This window comes from Heptranchias perlo, chromosome 16 (assembly GCF_035084215.1).
Source record: "Heptranchias perlo isolate sHepPer1 chromosome 16, sHepPer1.hap1, whole genome shotgun sequence".
Lineage (NCBI taxonomy): Eukaryota > Metazoa > Chordata > Chondrichthyes > Hexanchiformes > Hexanchidae > Heptranchias > Heptranchias perlo.
The window spans coordinates 45,508,250-45,528,103 of NC_090340.1; the positions used below are offsets into that span (position 1 = coordinate 45,508,250).

At 37.8% G+C, this 19,854-nt stretch overlaps 1 protein-coding gene across 2 annotated transcripts in view; it reads right to left on the reverse strand.

Moving 5' to 3' along the window:
* The window catches only part of nfat5b (nuclear factor of activated T cells 5b), a 158,809-nt gene that overhangs the window by 8,024 nt on the left and 130,931 nt on the right, over window positions 1–19,854 (reverse strand). Inside the window, exons 13-14 of one of the 2 annotated variants that reach the window (XR_010965974.1) lie at window positions 13,200–13,468; window positions 6,424–10,204 (exon numbers count right to left, since the gene is read on the reverse strand). Coding sequence is in view for 1 of the 2 variants with exons in the window: in XM_067998070.1 (XP_067854171.1) it covers window positions 13,200–13,468 (269 nt within the window). In the remaining variant the exon portion in view is untranslated. Of the gene's footprint in view, window positions 1–844; window positions 10,205–13,199; window positions 13,469–19,854 lie in introns of those variants that run through there. The other variant, XM_067998070.1, reaches the window with a different exon arrangement.

The window sequence follows — 19,854 nt, forward strand, 5'->3', positions numbered from 1 at the left end:
TTTTGATGAGGCATTTTTCAGCTTTAAGACATCTTTGAGGATTCTATTTTTGCCACTGTTGGTCAACCTGCCAATTAGACCCTCCCTTCACACCAAAACAACACAGTTGAGATGAATAGAAATCAACCCTGGAAAACTTCCAGATATCACAACACTGATATTCAAATTCCAGCTATCTAATTGGAGTCACACTATTTCTGAAACTTTTTAAAGTTAAAATGATGAAATAGTGAGACTCTAACAAGGTTGCTAGAGCTGGCTTATGAAAGAGTATGCTAATGAATGCAAAACTTCTCATTTACTTAGCAGTCCCGTGGGTAGTGATGACTGGAATTTCAAGTAGTTATTGATCAAAGGCAAAAATTAAGTAAGGCTTGCTCTTTTCAGTTTATACTGTGGCATCTTTATCATCAGACAGGACTGGTAGACAGGATGTAGGTTTAACAGCTCACCTAAATGGAGGCTTAACAACAGTGCACTACAGTGTCTAAATTTGCTGTAAACTCAAGTTCCCTAGGTAAATGTGAATAGCCCATTTATTATGGTTTAATTCTATTTTAAAGGAAAATGAAAGTTTTTTTGGTAGTCGGAGCAGATATAGGTAGAATATATTATATATAATTAAGAACAAGTTAAGTCTCAAATATCTCTATCTATTAGTCATGTGGAAATATTAACTTTTTAAAAAGTTACCGTTGAAGAGCTGGAAGAGGCTGAATCACTAGAAACACCATATAATTGGGACGTCCACTTTTTGCCTGATATGCTTTACAAATGAGGTGTTTATAAATCTAAAGTAGAAGGATTTTCACTATACTCTACATGTGGATAAAAACCCGGAGACTTAAAAGTTTAAATTTTTTATTTGTATAGATAGCAGCAATTTACAGAAATATAATTGCCAGAGTATACAAATGTACCAACAAAAGCAAAATACAGTTTTTTTTTAGTTCAACATTTAAACATCTATGTAAATAATGTCTGCCAAACCACCCACGTCAGTGCTGTTAGTAACGACTACTGAAGCATAATATCAGTAACACAATTCGGTGCTGTCTTCACATCATAACAGGAAATTTTAAAAGGAGGCTCAGTGGTTCAGTGTGCAACAAGTAACCCAATTGTTTCAAGTCTAAAGCAAGTAAAGTAAAAAAGTATAAACTGTGAAAACTTAGGGTATAGTTATATACCCTACGTTTTCACAGTTTATACTTTTTATTAAAAAAAAAGCACTTTCTGGCAATTTGCCTCTGGGTGAGTGAGGAGAATGTTGGCTTTGATCAACAGTGATATCTGTTGAAAGGTGCATGTGTGTCGGCTTTCGGTGCACTGAGAAAGGGCAGCAGGAGGTCAAAGACGTCTCCACAGCCTCTGCCGGTGATACTCTGTAGCCACCCAGATGGGGTGCCAAAATATGATCTCAGATGGAAACTACGCCTTGACTCTCATTGGCTGGGAAATTCTGTAATAAAAAAACACAGAAATATCTGGCGATACGCAGCCCGTCTGTCAGCATTGTAAAGGGAATAGGACGGTTAACATTTCTAATATTAACCTGAAACAATAACCTGCCTTCTCTCTTTACTGATGCTGATATATTTGCAGTTTTTTTTCTTTTTATTTCTATGGCTGGGGAATTCCCCTCTGTTTAGTTCTGCATTCAACAATTTAGCCGAGATCAGGAACTCACTGTTAGGTGTAGGGTAGGGGTCAAATTATACCAGATGCGAATGCCAGCCAAAGCTGGGATTCCAACCAGCGTTTCTCAAGTCTTGGCCAATGTCATGCTTTCAAAATGTATGGTAAGTATTTGTATTCCTTCAGGTCAGTAGTTCTACATTTCAGGTTCAACATGGACCAAGTAAATTTTCAAAACAGTGAAGAGTCTGGGATATTGTATTTACAATGCTACTGATATGCACATTACTAACATACAAATCTGTTTTGGGTTATTAGCCTTTGCTATGATATCATAAGGAGGGAGTTAGTGTGATTATGGTAATAGTTTACAACAGCTTCAACTGTTACTATAAAGACAGACAGAATTAGATGGCATAAACCCCAATTCCATCATAATCTTTGTAATAACAATAGTTTTATTCACGTGATTTTCATCTAAAGCCTTTTGTATTGAAGTTCATACTGCTTAAAAATTGAAATGTCTCCCATAAAAACAACAAATTTCTGATCTTAGAGCTAGAAACAATTTTGGTGGCACAAACTGGTTTCCAATTAGGTGATCACAGACCTGTATTCCAGAGCAGCCTACCTGTGTATCCAAATCTTGCTGTTGTACAAGTTTAACTGGTTCTCTGTTTGGAAAGAAAGAAAATTGCTGCTGTTGCCTAACTCACCTGATTGTTAAGTACACTGTAAGCACACAGTGTTATAGAAGAGAACAGGCCAGTTTTCGCCTACAAAAGACTGAGGTATAATTTTTTAAAAGGGGATAAGAAATTAATTTGAATTTTTATACAATTTCCTAATTATTCTGAAGTACATATGCTGACTAAAATTTGAACATAAGCTTTTAAATTTAGATATAAGCATAAATTTCATAAACTTCATCCAAATGTGAAACATTTTTAAAACACTTAAAACACAAATAACCACTGAATCATCCCTTTAAAAATTTGAAATTAAATCAAACATTAATGAGGCATTTCATATATATCTTGCTGTACATATAAAAAAGTGAATGTATACTGTCTTAGTCTTCATTTTGAGACTATTAGTGGGCTGGCAAAGAGTATGACAGACAAAATTCTGTCTTGGCATTGAAAGAGTTATAAAAACACCAAGAAAAATAGAGAACATTTCTTGGTAAGCAAAGGTTCAAGAAAAATAAACCACTGAATGATGTCAGGAGACATAACTCAGAAGCATAGCAGGCTCAAGTTAGTTATATAGACCAGTATTTCTTGTCTTGGTTTTTTGCTAAATCAGTTTTGGTCATGTAATCTACACATTACATCTTTCTTCATGGTTGTTCAATATACATGGAATTACTGTTTGAATACTGGGTACTGCTGCTATGCTCGGCTAGAACACCAAAGTCTCACTGATCTAACAGTGCAACGCACTATTTGTAAACCACCAGCTGAAATCTACTGCAAGAACAATCCTTATACATTGCATAAAACAATGTCACACTGCATTTAAACTGTAGAAATCACAAAAATATACAAACTTAATCTATTACTGCCAAAATCTTTTGTGTAATGTTTAAATATTTGTGCAACATTTTAAAGTCTACAGTAATTTTAGGATAAATAAATGTTATAAAAACTGCACACTTAATTTTTTTCCTATTACAACTTTTGGGTAAATGTCTTGGAAGAAGTCACTGAGTAGACGTTCTAGCTTGTATTATTTCTACAACGGTGTTGAGATAAAAAGGTTAATTTCCCTTTCCCTTAATTATCAATTAAGTTAACAGGAACTGTTATTGCTGATTACCAACATAATAGGCATTTTGTTTATAAGAAACTGCTGAAGATTAATGAGGGCTTGGATATATGTTTAAGTTTAGTCAGTCAATCTCTGCCCCCCCCCCCCCCAAAAAAAATTAACCCCGTTTTACTCTGGGGATTTCGCACTAGTCCTTTCTTTGTCCACTAACCCTTTCTGGGTTATTCAAAAGCCAGAAATGACCTATACTTACCAGGTTGAATTATGTAAGCTGAAGTTTATATTGTGTGAGAACTGTATCATTAAAATAGGCCCCAAAATTAAATCAGTGAAATCATTCAAATTAACAGCCAGAAGGATAATGTGAGTCCCAACCAGATGGTTGCACGTTTTGCACGCTTGAGTCCAATAGTTGGCTATAATTGGTGAATTTTGCCAAATCTCAGCAAAGCCATGAGATTGATTTGGGTTAGGGAAAACCAGATACTGTCCAGTGTCCCCCTCTCAAATTATGTCTGCTCATGGTTTTATCACAGACAATACTGATGGCAGTACATGGAGTGGTCCACAGCCTGTCAGGCGGGAGAAGCTATGTAGCAAGTAACCTGTAGGAGAAAAATAAAGATGGGGACAAACCAGATACACAAATATAAATTTTAAAAGTGTGTAAAATTTTCTAGTTTAATTGTTACAAAAATTCATGTCAAAATTCAATGTAAAATCACAAGTGCTTGTTGTACTTCTACATTGAACTTTGACATGCAGAATATTAGGACTATTAAAATAAAAGTCATTATCAAGAATATATAAAAATAAATTCCCCAATCCGTGCACCCAGTGGGGGGGGGGGCTGAGCTCGAAGGAAGCGAAAGTCGGATATAGGGTTGTGCCGATTTTCTGACCTGCAAGCATGGATCCCCCGCTGGGAATGTGAAACCAGTGAAGTTACCATGTGTACTTTTCAACTGAACCATCCTTACATTCAGTAGTATAAAATCTCAATGTGATGTAACTGAATCACGGCGCTTTCTATTTTAAAAATACATATGAATATAAAAATAAGATTCAATGAACATAACAGTCGGAAGAAAGCATGCCACTATAATTTTAAATAGGGAAAATACATTATAAAGGGTAATGTATTAAAATTCTCATTTCCATGAAAGAGACAGATTGGATAACTCAAGTAGTTCTGGATCAATTACCGTCTATTTCACGAGTGGGAATAAAAGTCCTATTTCAGCATCTTCCACAAAAATACTATGCAGATCTTAAAATTAAACAGTTTTAGTAATAAAGCCTTATTTCATTCAAATGAAAAAATATTCCAAGCATGGAAGCTATTTTAATACTCTCCATCTTGTCATATGAGCTGCCTATCACCCTTGTCTTAGCCCTAAATACTACTCATTTCACTAGTATATTGAATTAGTGTTTTTTTTGAAGTCTAGGACTAAATAAAATCTTTATAAATTTACAACCATTGTACAGAAAGAAGAGTGACTCTTACTATTTCAATTTCTTTCAGCACCATAAAAAAGTATCCAGAAAAAGCCAGAAGAGCAGTTGTGCATCTCTTCAATTACTGAACAGGGCATCTCATGGCAGAATAATACCAGTAAGAAGACCGATAACATAGAAAACTTGAAAGAAGAAATTGTATTACCACAGGTTGCCAGAGGACATCAATGTTAAAATTATTTGTATCCCATCTTTCCTATCCATTAGCTTTTAATTCAAGACTCATGCAAGTGGAAGCATGTTAGTTAAACTACAGACTGACTCTACAAGTCTGATAATTGTGCTGCTTTAATTAGCTAGAGATGCAACTAAGAGTGAATATGGATGAATGAGACATACATCAATTTTTTTGGTAATGAAACAGAATATGTAAATGGCAGAGTTGAGAATAGATATAGAGGAAGCTGGCAGCTTCCAATAGAATTAAGTCTCTTACTGCGTAGTTTTGAAGGAGCCAAAGAAAAATAAAAGTACCTTAAGTTTTAGCTACCTGATAGTTTTAAAGAAAAACTCAAGTCATATAAAACTCAATATTGTGGAATATTCATTTAACAAAATAAAATGGATATATAGAAGTAATTAGCTCATCTTACCATTCATTAAGTTGGGTTAAACATGTTCAATAAAGAACAAAATTAATATCAATTTGATGTACACAGTGAGAAACATAATTGTCACATGTAATCTGAAATTACATAATTGCATCTAGATATCTACAATAATCAATATAAACTGGATAGGATATTGCAAAATAAAAATAAGATTACAGGCAATCAAAGGAGAGTTTTGATTGGATGAGAACAGTGTTACAATCCACAATAAATTCAGGGTTTTGCTCAGCACCATAAATTCACTGTTTTTCAATCAGGCTACAACAATGTGCTAAGGATGACCATAGGCAGTAATGGAATCAAAATGGAACAAGACAAAATGATAGAATCAATGTAAATAGTGAACTCAAAAGATGTCCATTTATATAGATTTTTAACACGTGTTTTAGGTCTCAGTTTTGTCTCATGACAAAACAAACACTGGTGTGCTGAAATCTGAACAATAAACATACGTTCTCATTCAGTGTTGTCTGGTTATATTGATTCTCATGCAAAGACATTTTAAAAAGATATTTAGCCCTACTACTTTACAGTATGCCCCATAAATATTTGATTTCCATTTAAAACAAGTATTTAAATCAGTCAAAAACGGTAGCAAAAGTACCATTCTGAACTAATTTTGACAGTCTCACAAAGCCACCACAGAAACACGTGGTAAAGTTTATAATTTGATTTTACTCACTTAGTACAAATAACAAAATATTATACCATTTCATAGATATTTTTATATATGTGTGTATATATATGTGTGTATGTGTGTGGATATATACATACACACACACACATATATATCAAAAATGCAACTTTCCAAAAAATGAAACGTACATTAGATATAAACCATCCAAATTTGAATAGAAATTCTGTATTTAAAATGACTGACCTAAAAGTCGGTCAGGCAGCTGAAGTTCCCTTCATAACAAGCGAAGCTTGTACCACCAAAAACATCTTCAGTGTCTCTTAAGGAAGAGAAGTAGCTGCTTAAAAGTTTTTGCATGGCTCAAAACGTGCACAGTAAGAAAATAGTTTAAATATTTACAGTAAACAGAAAGAAAAATTATACAGTGACTTTTTATAAACATAAATACTTCAAGAAGTACTGTGGACAGTTGACAGAAAAAAATATCACTTACACATTAAGGGGAATCACTGGTCACAATATTAGCTGAATAAAGTGCTAGAAATTCCATTGTTAGAGCACATTTGCCAAGATTTTGACCACAAGCTTTGTCTTTCCAAAGGAAAAATAGCTGTTTCACTTACATTACCCAGCTCATCCCAGTAGAAGTGCTAATAGAGTGCAGCAAAAAAATGAAAAGCAAGGCTGTTGGTTAATATACAGACCTCTCAAGTATTGTCTTACATCCATTTCTGCTTCACATAGATATGTTTGTCCTTTTTATGTACAATGTGCATTATATCCACTTTCAATAAAGATAATTACTTTAATTATTAGGGCTAGGTGGATAAGCATTCATTCCTAGTGTTAGGTTCTGAGAAATGTCAGTAATTTCTGCTAAAAAGTCACATCACAGTAGTTAAATGTTATGGTAAATAATTTTTTTTTATTAGGAGAGGGTAGATTTAATGGCCAGGTATCCTCAATGGGACATTTTGCCGCTTCTTCCTAGATTGCTTGAAGGAGTACCTTGTAACAAGGGAACCTGCCTTGCCACCTGTAACTTAATACTGACTGGCAACATGATGTTAAAGCAATATTTAACTGTACCAAAAATGCAATATTTACATTAGGACTGTGCAATACTTATGTAGCTACTGCAAATGTACTTAAAACTAGAAAAGTATAAAGCTATGGAATACATCTATACTTAGGTATATATTAACATTAAAAGGTTAATACTGTATCCAAATCCAATTTTAATTTGCCTTTCTAACAGCAAATGCTAATTGTTACTATTATACAATGCCAAGTAACATCTGACATTAGATTCATGGGAGAAATATGTTCCCGATGATCTATGCATTGCATGCGCTTCTAGGTCAATCACATTTCTAGACAATAATTGGGAAACATATATGTACAATGTGATTTTACCTTTCATCACTGCAGATGCTGCATTTAGTTTCAGAATATCATCCTTTCAGGCACACAAACTTACAATTATGCATTTGGCCTATACCAATCTATGTTCAGACAATTACTAAAATCAAGAACCGCATCTGTATATAGTGTGCAAAAGAGAAAGTTGCATGCAACCCAGTTACACTTCAATAAAAAAAATTCAGAGAAAGTAACTGAGTGGGCAAAAGTACAACTCCATCAGTAGTACTATTTAACAAGAATATCAAATACTGGGAATCCCACAGGGTCAGAAAAAACAAAGTACAATTTGCTTTGTAAGATATTGAGTGGATCATTAGGGCTGAGCCCTGCAGGATGTGCTTCAAATAAACAGACTGTACCCCTAGCACACAGATATCTGACCTGAATAGATCTCAGGCTTTTGCCCTCCATTTTCCAACTTTCCAGATGAAGAAAATGGTGCTGAGGAAGCTGAAAGATAAGGCACCATCTATGCATATGAGGAAGAGTTGCCAAATAAATAGATTGTGCCCTTGAATTACTTGATGGCCACTAGAATTACCCGAAGGGAATCCACCATCAATCACCGCACTGATTGTAGATGACACCTTGCTAAATTTAGGGAGGATGTAGAGGGCACCATGTTGGATCTTCTGGTTGTTCAAATGACAAATGTGATGGGTTTAGCTCTGGCTGCCACTGAGATGAACACATATCTGCATTCAGCCCTTTCCTCAATGTCAATCCTGGAGATCCAGGGCAAATCAAAGGTTCAGTGTCACGCCATGCTTATCATGTTTAACTGCCAAGCGGTACTGATGTATATTCCAGATCAGCATCCAGAAGCAGGAAAGATGGCAATCCCTGCAATAGTCGGACGCAGGTATAACCATCCAAGCATGTGCTTTCTGGGCAGGAGAACTAGGTAGTGGGTCTCTATGAGACTGCTTACATAAACAGAGATCTCTCCTAGTCTTTTAATCCTGTAAAAGTGAATATAGACTAATCAGTAACTATGGTGTTGTGTTGTTAAAAGTTTTAAACTGTGCCTCCTGATTCTTAAGTGACACATCTGGTGAACAGATGGCCCTAAAATTCAGATTAACTAGCATACAGGAAGGGGAATTTACAGGTCCTTTTCTAATCAAGTGAAGATATAGACCTACTCAACCAAGCTAACTGATTACTTAATTGCTGCCTGATAGACTATCCTTTGTTAATGGGTAGAAAGGTCATCTCTTTGATTGCTGTTGCAAGTCTGTTGAGAAGATAACCTTACGACGTGGATAAAACAGGCTACAGTGAGCACAGAACTAGAGGACTCAGGTTTAAAATTAACAGCCTCCAGGAAAACTAGAGAATAGAAGATTTTTTTTCCCTTACAGACTAGTGGATACATCACACACACTCTCAACAAAAGTCATTGAGAGGGAGCTGACTATCTATTTGAGAATAGGATTGGAAGTTATAGAGATAGGTGGTAATCAAAATGATCAAATACAGCTGGACCTGACACAGTGCTCCAGAAACCAATGTGAATGATGATTTCATAATACCATGATATGCATTAAAACTGCCCTATCACCCCTCATGTCAATGGAGTCATTTCTTTCCTTCATCATGTGAGACTTCATTCCTATTCTAGTTTTTGCAATAGTCACTTATTCATGGAGTCAGCAAGCTCCACCCTTACAACAGCTGCTCAATTTGGGAGTGGTGTTTCTGATAGGAACACAAGAAAAGTGCTCTACCGCTCGTATGGTTACCATCTAAAATAGACTATGAGAAAGTTAACTTAAGATCCATTACTGAGCTCACCATAAATTATCCCAGCTGCACAACTAGAAATAAGAAGTTCTGTAGGACGATTGGAGGGGAATATGAAGAGATTGCCAACCTTCCCCAAATCCTTTGGCTATGTCCACTGCTCATTGGGATTATGGATGTAAAATGATCCAGGATAGTTACAGAATTAAATCCTTGTAACTGTTTGCTGAGTCTCTCCATTATTGCTCTACTGGATCCCAGCCCAGATGGGGGAATTTTTGTAACTCCTGGTCTATGCTGTATCCTAGAGTTGTATTGCCAGCCTTTCATTACACCATAGATTTGTGCGCTTTGGTGGATGGTGCCAGTGCAGAGATCATGTGTTTTCTCTGACTGAAATGACAAATTTTCTTAATTTGTAGTCAGCATTCTTAGTTTCTTAGCTCAGTTTCAATCTCCATGGGTTTACTGACTATCATAATGGATATTGTCTATTTGCAATTATGCCAAAGTATTTTAACATTAAGTGAGTTGATTAGTTGTAGATTTGCACTCTGCCAGGTGGCTTACCTTCTACAGTGGAATGCTAACAAGAAATCAAGTTATTCAAAAATTGCATTTATGCACTCAAAGTGCACTGAATAAAGAATTTAAGCTTCATGAAGTGTGATGATTTACAAACAGAGGACAAGGACTGGCTTAAAAGCTGAAATGGATATAAGCAATATCAAAGCTTTAACTTTCCCTTCATAGTACAGTCATATAATCTGTTTTCCCTTCATATGATGATATTCTAGTTTCACAAAGTTCAATGTTTCTTCATATCTTCTTAAATTTGCACAGTATAAATACTCTAAAAATAAAAAAAATAGAAATAGGTTATTCATTGAGTTCCATGAATCATTACTGTCATTCCATCTTTAAAAGTACTATACATTGGATTCGAAATTGCTCACAAAATAACAGTGAGCCTAACCGCACTCACCGTTATTAATGGGGAAATCGAAGAGCAAGTTCCGGCGACTGCGCATGCGCAGTCAAACGCGGAAATCCAGAACTTGCTCTTCCTAATTCACCTGTGATCTGAAAGCTTCACGTTAAAGGGACCTCGTCGGCTACAATCAATGGACCAGCGCAAACTTGCTCTCCTGCCCAGCTGGAAACTAACTAATCTTGCCAACAAAAAATGTACACTGAGTTTTTTTTAAGGTCTAAACTAACTTTTAATGGCGGGATAAGTATTAACGATTGCCAAACAAACTTTCTGGCACTGAAAATTAACTTTTAAAAATGTGGAGTCTCATTACTCCTGATTTTAATAGTTTTTGGACATTTTTTTTTAAATTCTTTTAATTTAAAAATTTTAAATTTTTCTTCCTTTTCATCTCAGTCTTTTAATCTTACCCTCTATTTCGCTTTCCCTATCTAATTTTATAGTACATTTACTAACCTTATCAGGCACTTCCTGGTTTTTAGTCTGTGTGGTTTGTCAATGAGTTTCACTTCTTGGTTCTCACAGCATGGCTTGCTTCAAGCTGATTGATTAAAAGGACACAGAGCTCCTTTCCTGCTCACGCAGCCCAGGAAAGAACACTGCTGTTTTTTGAACTCGCCGCCAAGAAGAACACAGTCATTTAGCAGGTGAATTTAAATCTAATGAGCAGTGAGCACTGTTGGTTCACCGCTCAGAGCAATTTACGGGCCAATATAGATTACCAGAAAACACAAGTTGAAATCAGTGATGTTATCAAATGAATATTTAATGTATTTATATCAAATTGTTTGTTCTACTACTTTAACATTGCCAACAGTCATTTCTACCCTCCATCATTTTTCCAAGTGATTCACATCCATGGCAGACGCAATTGGCACAATTTTCATCATGTATAGGATTAAAATTTACACTGACCACCAATCTGTACTTTCTCCTCGCAATCATAAAATCTAAACCAATATTCAAATTGCCCAGTAGAATGAAATAAGCAACTTTAGTAAAATAGCACAGGAGGTGTTTAATTTTTACATGATTTCAATTCAAATTAACAAGCAACTTTGAATTAAGAGTAGGCTGTACAGACTTCTCTTTCCAAGAGGAAATGCTTTGCTGCAATTTGATGCTTTCTTTCAATGGTTGTGTGGGACTGTGAACTATCAATTGAGATGCTTAAAAGAAAAATAGATACTTACTTGGGAAGTAAAGGTATTATGGGATACAAAGAAAAGACAGAGAATTGGAATTAATGTGACAGAGCTGTCACTGCTAACAAAAATGGTAAAGCAGGTTTCTTGATCTAAATGGCCTACTCCTATCCCTATGTAACTATCCACATGGGGAACCACAGTTATGAACAGTCCTGCATCCAAAAATAGAGGAAGAGATCACAAGAGAATTGTTTTTAAATGGTTTGAATCCTTCAAAATAAACATAAAATGAAATTATATTACTTGCAATAAGTTATAACAAAGTTTACAAACAGCCAGACAAGAGATGTTAAACTGAGGGCACTGTCTGACTATTCAGGTGAATGTAAAAATCCCAAGGGACTACTTGAAGAGCAGGAGTTCTCTGGTATCCTGGCCAACACTTATCTCTCAGCCAACTCCACAAAAACAGATTATCTTGTCACTTATTTCACTGCTGTTTGTGGGGCCTTGCTGTGTGCAAATTGGCTGCCAGGTTTGCCTACATAATAACAGTGACGACATTTCAAAAGTAATTCTTTGGCTGTGAAGTGCTTTGGGATGTCTTGAGGACACAAAAGGTGCTATATAAATGCATGTACTTTCTTTTCTTTAACAAACGTGCCATTATTTACGAAGGAAGAAACAAAATTAGGCTTCATACCAGCTTGCAAAGGGTTGCATATATGGAATTGAGTATATGGAAAGAGCATTTGTTTCAAGAAAATTCCTCGTTTATACAGTGTTAGTGGTATTATTATTCAATAAGTGGAAATAATATTTTTGTCACTGTGTGACTTAAGGTCTGTTGTCTACTATGAAATTAGCCAGATAATCAAAATGTAATCCAAAAGCCAAAAAGCAGCAGAAATGAAGACTGAAGAAAATATGGCCCCAAAATTCCTCAGGGATTCTGCCGGTCTCCTGCTGAAACTCTGGCAGGAGACCAACGGAACCACCAGAAAAACAGCAGAGACCCGATTGTGCCAGGACTCCACCGTTTCCATGCTGCTTTGTAAAGGACAAAACCTCTGTTGATCCCTTACAAGGCAAATGACGGGTAGGGGTGGAGCCAGGGTGGGAATTCTACACCAGGAATTCCCACTTCTGACTCTGGAAGGGGCTTTGATGATTCTCTGGTGGCTGGTATGCCACGTAAACAGAGGCGTAACAGCTTCCACAAGGGTGTACATGGGCCCCGCTGGTGGGGTCCAGGACCCTCGAAGAGTGCTAATTCTTTCTTTTGTAAGAAGTGTGCAGATCAGTCCTCTTGCTCAACGAGCCAAGGGGAACATTGCTGAGGTTGTGGAGTGGCCCTGGACAACCCCACCGAGGACACAAGCCAAAGTTTCCATAGGCATAGGGCGTGGGGGGCAGTGGGAGACACATTCCCATGGTGGCACTTGGAATTATTGGCCCCATGTTAATTAGGTACCCTCTGCTGATCTAGCAAATTCTGGTAGGGATTGTGTCCTGTGGATTTTTGGGCCCTGTATTTCTGCATGCTACATTCATTACCAGTAAAACGGGAACTGGAAAAATGACATGTTTTGCATGTACATGACTACATTGAAAGATAAGACCTGGGCCTAAATGAAGCATGCTATAATTTATTCATTACAAGGGATAGAAAAAACACCTTTGTACAGTACCCAAATTCATCCTACCTATGGATTAAAGGATCTGCTGATGTTGCTTCCCTGGTTCTGTAAAGTGACGAGGATGTTATCAATCTTTTCCATGTTCTGTTCAGCAGTAATGGTAGGTGATAGTTGCCTCGTGTCAGTCATCTGCTGTGGGAGGAGCGTAGAAACCGCTTGTCCTTCAGTCTGTGCCTGGCCTGGTTGGCTTATCACTAGCAGTTGATCAGACAAAGTAGATGGTCGAGTAGGGCATGGCTGAGATACATTCGTTATGCTCATTAACTGTCCACAATCTGTGTAAAACAAGAATTTGTACATATTTCTGTGGTAATAAAAGATAGTGTTATATTCCTGACTAAGGTCTGCAGACATTTTTGTATATTGCCAAAACAATGACTTCCCAGCAAGACATAAAACAACTTAACTAAGACTCAGTTCTTCGATAAGATTACAAATAACTCTCATGAGGAATTCCTGGTCTTGGATGTGGCATCAGTAAAAAGCAATAAGCAAAGGTTAGGTGTTTCTCAACAGTTAGAGAAAGCAGATCTCTTTTTAGAAACTTCTAGTAGCCATCTCAAGAGTGGTATTGGCAAAGGTCTGGACTGTGCCTGGACATCATCTTGGTTGGGAATTGTGCAAGTTGGCAGGTGATGGAAGGATAAATTTAGAAAGAGAAATTTTTTTTTTAAAGTGAAGTTTTTTTTTCTAAATGGTATCAATTTTTGTGTACTGCTAGATTCCACGTAAAGGACAGTGATCAATTTCCAGGTTAACTGTAAAGTTATGTTCCATTATTAAACTATTATTTGACAGCTAATTACTTTAGCCAATATCTTCCAACTCGCATCTTTTAACTTGTGCACACTATCAGTGTTTATTACTAATAATACAGGGTTAGATGAAATAGGGATGGAGAAGGCTCGTGTGGAGCATAAACACCGGCATGGACCTGTTGGGCCAAATGACCTGTTTCTGTGCTGTACATTCTATGTAAGTGTTTCCTTAAATGAGAGCACCGTTTTCCTTTGGGAAGCTGGTCAGAAGCCCTCCAGGTGCGTGACAGCATTTGCAGGGAGTTCACCTGTTATAGAACTAGACCTTACAGAGCTAACAGATCCCAGATTTGTTTCCCAGTCTGTGATGAGTTGAATAATCTCAGCAAGGAAGCACTTCGAACACTACAATTCTCCTCAGTGCTCCTCATCTGGGGGGATTGGTGGTGGTGGTGGTGGTGGGGGGGGGGGGGGGTTGGTGAGATCCTGGAATATTTCTGATCTTGGAATCCTGGTCCTGATCATTTTCCAAAGACTCTTATTGGAAGGTGTGCATGTGTGGATGGCATATTAACACAAGATTGGGGTTGGTTGTGATGCTCTCCACAGTCCAATCGTCTGCTCGCACTCATATGAAGCAAGGTCACTTGAGCAGAGGGCGACTGGTGTTTGTGGAACTGTACCCCAGCAAGAATCAGCAGCTTCAGGAAAGGAAGGGAGAAAAGTGGGGAAAAATGAAAATAAAAGATATCTACAACATGCTCTAGGATAGAGCTTTAAAGTGCTGCACCACACAACAGTAGGACGTTGGTGTGCCTATAATTTCCCATAGGATGGCTGCCTGGTCTCAACCAAGGGGACATGCGAAACAGCCTTCCCACAGAGAGGGAAGGAAAATCAGACTGACCTAGTGATTGCTAAGATCAAAAGAAAGCTTGGAAAATGTTTATAATGTTGATATCATGAACTGAAACCAAGTCAAAAATAAGTCGTCCCATAAGTTTACTTCCAAAATGTTCACTGAACCTCAAACTGTAAAATTATGAATAATTAAGTCATTTATTTTACAGATGCAATTTAGTGACAAAAGATTAACAGAAATTACCAGAGGCATTCAAAGGGCCAAAAGATCTCTGGTATTCTGCTCTTCATCTTACTCTGCTTTTGCTCAACATATCAAATACAGCAACTGCCAATTAGGTTCGATAAGATGACATGCTTCTAACAACGGTTCGTATTTACCACTTGTTGCAAATTGATTGCAATATAAAGTGTATCCAACATTACATTCTAATATCTGAAGAAATGCATACAGTCCGAAGTTGGGTGTCTATATCCTGTTTCTAGGCAGCAGTTCTGCATCACAAGACAAAAGCAAAAATCCTGACCATTGTGAAGTAACCCTTCAGTTTACCTTAATAAGGAATAAAACCAGTAATTCCTCCAAAAAAGTTGATTTAACAAAAATTTAATTTAATCCTTTACGAGGAAAACATATGTTCATAAAAATCAAAACACTTAGCACTCCTTTAAAGTTTGAGGATGTGACTGAATTAGATGGCATAGAACAAGGAAATAGTCATCCAACAGTTACAGCTAAAAGTGGCCGCATCTCTAATTGCTGCTAGTTGAATGAAAGACAGGATCATAGATCAATTAACCTGTTTCTCACAGAAACCAAAGTCATGAAAAACACTTACTGAAAGGTCATGAATATAGAACAGTGTAGGTTTAAGTTCAGCAGGCATTCCCTTTACGCCTGGACTATAATTTTATGGAGTACATACCCAACCTGCGTATGTACTCCATAAAATTATGAATAGAGGAATCTGAACTGAGACAATGGGTCCTCATTAATCTTTTTGCCCTGGTCACATTGTATTTTTCTCCTATATTTACACAGCTGGCTACTTTAGTAGTTTAACTCCAAAGATCTTGAGCACAGACTAGGAGTTTTAACAACCATTTGCACTTCTGTGATGTAACTGTTTTTTCTCCCTATGAATGTCCTTGGAATTCCACTTTATGCTATGCAATTACCTGTGTAAGTTCTTTACTTGTATGGTTTATTAAACATTGGAATAATTATTTTTAAGAAAAGTATCAGTGACTTGCCAAAGGCACTAAACTCTAGCTTCCGATTAGATGCTTTGGTGCACCTTGAGGCGGAATGAGCATTGGCAATATGGAAGACATTTTACAGATGCCTTCCTCCTTTTAAGGGTCTTCCTGTTCTGCTGAAGTCCACGGCCACTTTTAGCTGTAACTGTTGGATGACTATTTCCTTGTTCTCTGCCATCTAATTCAGTCACATCCTCAAACTTTAAAGGAGTGCTAAGTGTTTTGATTTTTATGAACATATGTTTTCCTCGTAAAGGATTAAATTAAATTTTTGTTAAATCAATTGCTGTTTTTTAAAAATGGGTGTATTAACTTTAAAGGTTAAAAATATGCTGTACACATAAATAAGTATCACTGACCAAGAATGTCTGTTTTTTTACCCCTTCAACATGCACAGCTATTTATATTTTCCATGGTCTTTTACAAATAGTACGTTCTTCCTAGGTGTGCTACAATATCAGACTAAGAACTTCACAACTACCACTGAAAAGAGAAAACACGTAGAAAAGATGGGAATGGTGAAATGCAGTACTGTTCTGCCAACAATGAACAGAATACCTAGTAGTGATAAAGGTATTTACCTCATATATGAGCTACTGTGGGATTTTTTTTCTCAGTCTAACATCTCGTTTTGCAGGGACAAAAACTTAGAGGTAGAATATGAATGTGAAAACCACAAAAAACTATACAATATGGGTAATAACACCATATGATAAATTTTACTCTTGGTAGAATTGATAACCCCCGGTGGGTTTCAGATTTGTAGAGACCAGAAAATTTGGTACTAATTACATTTTTCCTGTTTTTTTTATTGCATCAGATCATGGAGGAAATGTTTCTCTTAATAAATGAGCAGCCCAACCATTGTTTCCAATATCAAAGAGAAGTTGACTGTAAAGAAACTCTTTCCAAGACTTCAGCAGAACAGGAAGACCCTTAAAAGGGGGAAGGCATCTGTAAAATGTCTTCCATATTGCCAATGCTCATTCCGCCTCAAGGTGCACCAAAGCATCTAATCGGAAGCTAGAGTTTAGTGCCTTTGGCAAGTCACTGATACTTTAATGCGGGGGGTTGCATTGAAAGTGCTCCAACCATTTTATTTCATGCTTTAGTTGGCACAAAATGAAAAGAGGCATTTGCTGTTACCCTAATCAGCAGCAGAAACTCTCCGGACAATTTATCTCCCGACAAGTTCTCAGTCCATTTGTACTCAGTGTGCTATACTTGGTGCTTCCCCTTGGTGGAGGTGCACGGTTTTCGTGTTCCACTTTTTAACCTTGTGCTTCCCCCAGTGGCTGCAGTAAGTGAGATGACGAGCTGCTTGATGTCAGTGGGAGTCTCTTGGGATTAAGGTGAGACGTGTTTTCTTGTACTATGATAGAATCATAGAATCATAGAAGTTACAACATGGAAACAGGCCCTTCGGCCCAACATGTCCATGTCGCCCAGTTTATACCACTAAGCTAGTCCCAATTTCCTGCACTTGGCCCATATCCCTCTATACCCATCTTACCCATGTAACTGTCCAAATGCTTTTTAAAAGACAAAATTGTACCCGCCTCTACTACTGCCTCTGGCAGCTCGTTCCAGACACTCACCACCCTTTGAGTGAAAAAATTGCCCCTCTGGACCCTTTTGTATCTCTCCCCTCTCACCTTAAATCTATGCCCCCTCGTTATAGACTCCCCTACCTTTGGGAAAAGATTTTGACTATCTACCTTATCTATGCCCCTCATTATTTTATAGACTTCTATAAGATCACCCCTAAACCTCCTACTCTCCAGGGAAAAAAGTCGCAGTCTATCCAACCTCTCCCTATAAGTCAAACCATCAAGTCCCGGTAGCACCCTAGTAAATCTTTTCTGCACTCTTTCTAGTTTAATAATATCTTTTCTATAATAGGGTGACCAGAACTGTACACAGTATTCCAAGTGTGGCCTTACTAATGTCTTGTACAACTTCAACAAGACATCCCAACTCCTGTATTCAATGTTCTGACCAATGAAACCAAGCATGCTGAATGCCTTCTTCACCACCCTATCCACCTGTGACTCCACTTTCAAGGAGCTATGAACCTGCACTCCTAGATCTCTTTGTTCTATAACTCTCCTCAACAACCTACCATTAACGGAGTAGGTCCTGGCCCGATTCGATCTACCAAAATGCATCACCTCTCATGTATCCAAATTAAACTCCATCTGCCATTCATCGGCCCACTGGCCCAATTTATCAAGATCCCGTTGCAATCCTAGATAACCTTCTTCACTGTCCACAATGCCACCAATCTTGGTGTCATCTGCAAACTTACTAACCATGCCTCCTAAATTCTCATCCAAATCATTAATATAAATAACAAATAACAGCGGACCCAGCACCGATCTCTGAGGCACACCGCTGGTCACAGGCCTCCAGTTTGAAAAACAACCCTCTACAACCACCCTCTGTCTTCTGTCGTCAATCCAATTTTGTATCCAATTGGCTACCTCACCTTGGATCCCGTGAGATTTAACCTTATGTAACAACCTACCATGCGGTACCTTGTCAAATGCTTTGCTGAAGTCCATGTAGACCACGTCTACTGCACAGCCCTCATCTATCTTCTTGGTTACCCCTTCAAAAAATTTAATCAAATTCGTGAGACATGATTTTCCTCTCACAAAACCATGCTGACTGTTCCTAATTAGTCCCTGCCTCTCCAAATGCCTGTAAATCCTGTCTCTCAGTTCACCCTCTAACAACTTACCCACTACAGATGTCAGGCTCGCCGGTCTGTAGTTCCCAGGCTTTTCCCTGCCGCCCTTCTTAAACAAAGGCACAACATTTGCTACCCTCCAATCTTCAGGCACCTCACCTGTAGCTGTCGATGATTCAAATATCTCTGCTAGGGGACCCGCAATTTCCTCCCTAACCTCCCATAACGTCCTGGGATACATTTCATCAGGTCCCGGAGATTTATCCAACTTGATGCGCGTTAAGACTTCCAGCACCTCCCTCTCTGTAATATGTACACTCCTCAAGACATCACTATTTATTTCCCCAAGTTCCCTAACATCCATGCCTTTCTCAACCGTAAATACCGATGTGAAATATTCATTTAGGATCTCACCCATCTCTTGTGGTTCCGCACATAGATGACCTTGTTGATCCTTAAGAGGCCCTACTCTCTCCCTAGTTACTCTTTTGCCCTTTATGTATTTGTAGAAGCTCTTTGGATTCTCCTTTGCCTTATCTGCCAAAGCAATCTCATGTCCCCTTTTTGCCCTCCTGATTTCTCTCTTAACTCTACTCCGGCAATCTCTATACTCTTCAACGGATCCACTTGATCCCAGCTGTCTATGCATGTCATATGCCTCCTTCTTCTTTTTGACTAGGGCCTCAATCTCCCGAGTCATCCAAGGTTCCCTACTTCTACCAGCCTTGCCCTTCACTTTATAAGGAATGTGCTTACCCTGAACCCTGGTTAACACACTTTTGAAAGCCTCCCACTTACCAAACGTCCCTTTGCCTGCCAACAGACTCTCCCAATCAACTTCTGAAAGTTCCTGTCAAATACCATCAAAATTGGCCGTTCCCCAATTTAGAATTTTAACTTTTGGGCCAGACCTATCATTCTCCATAGCTATCTTAAAACTAATGGAATTATGATCACTGGTCCCAAAGTGATCCCTCACTAACACTTCTGTCACCTGCCCTTCCTTATTTCCCAAGAGGAGGTCAAGTTTTGCCCCCTCTCTAGTCGGGCCATCCACATACTGAATGAGAAATTCCTCCTGAATACACTC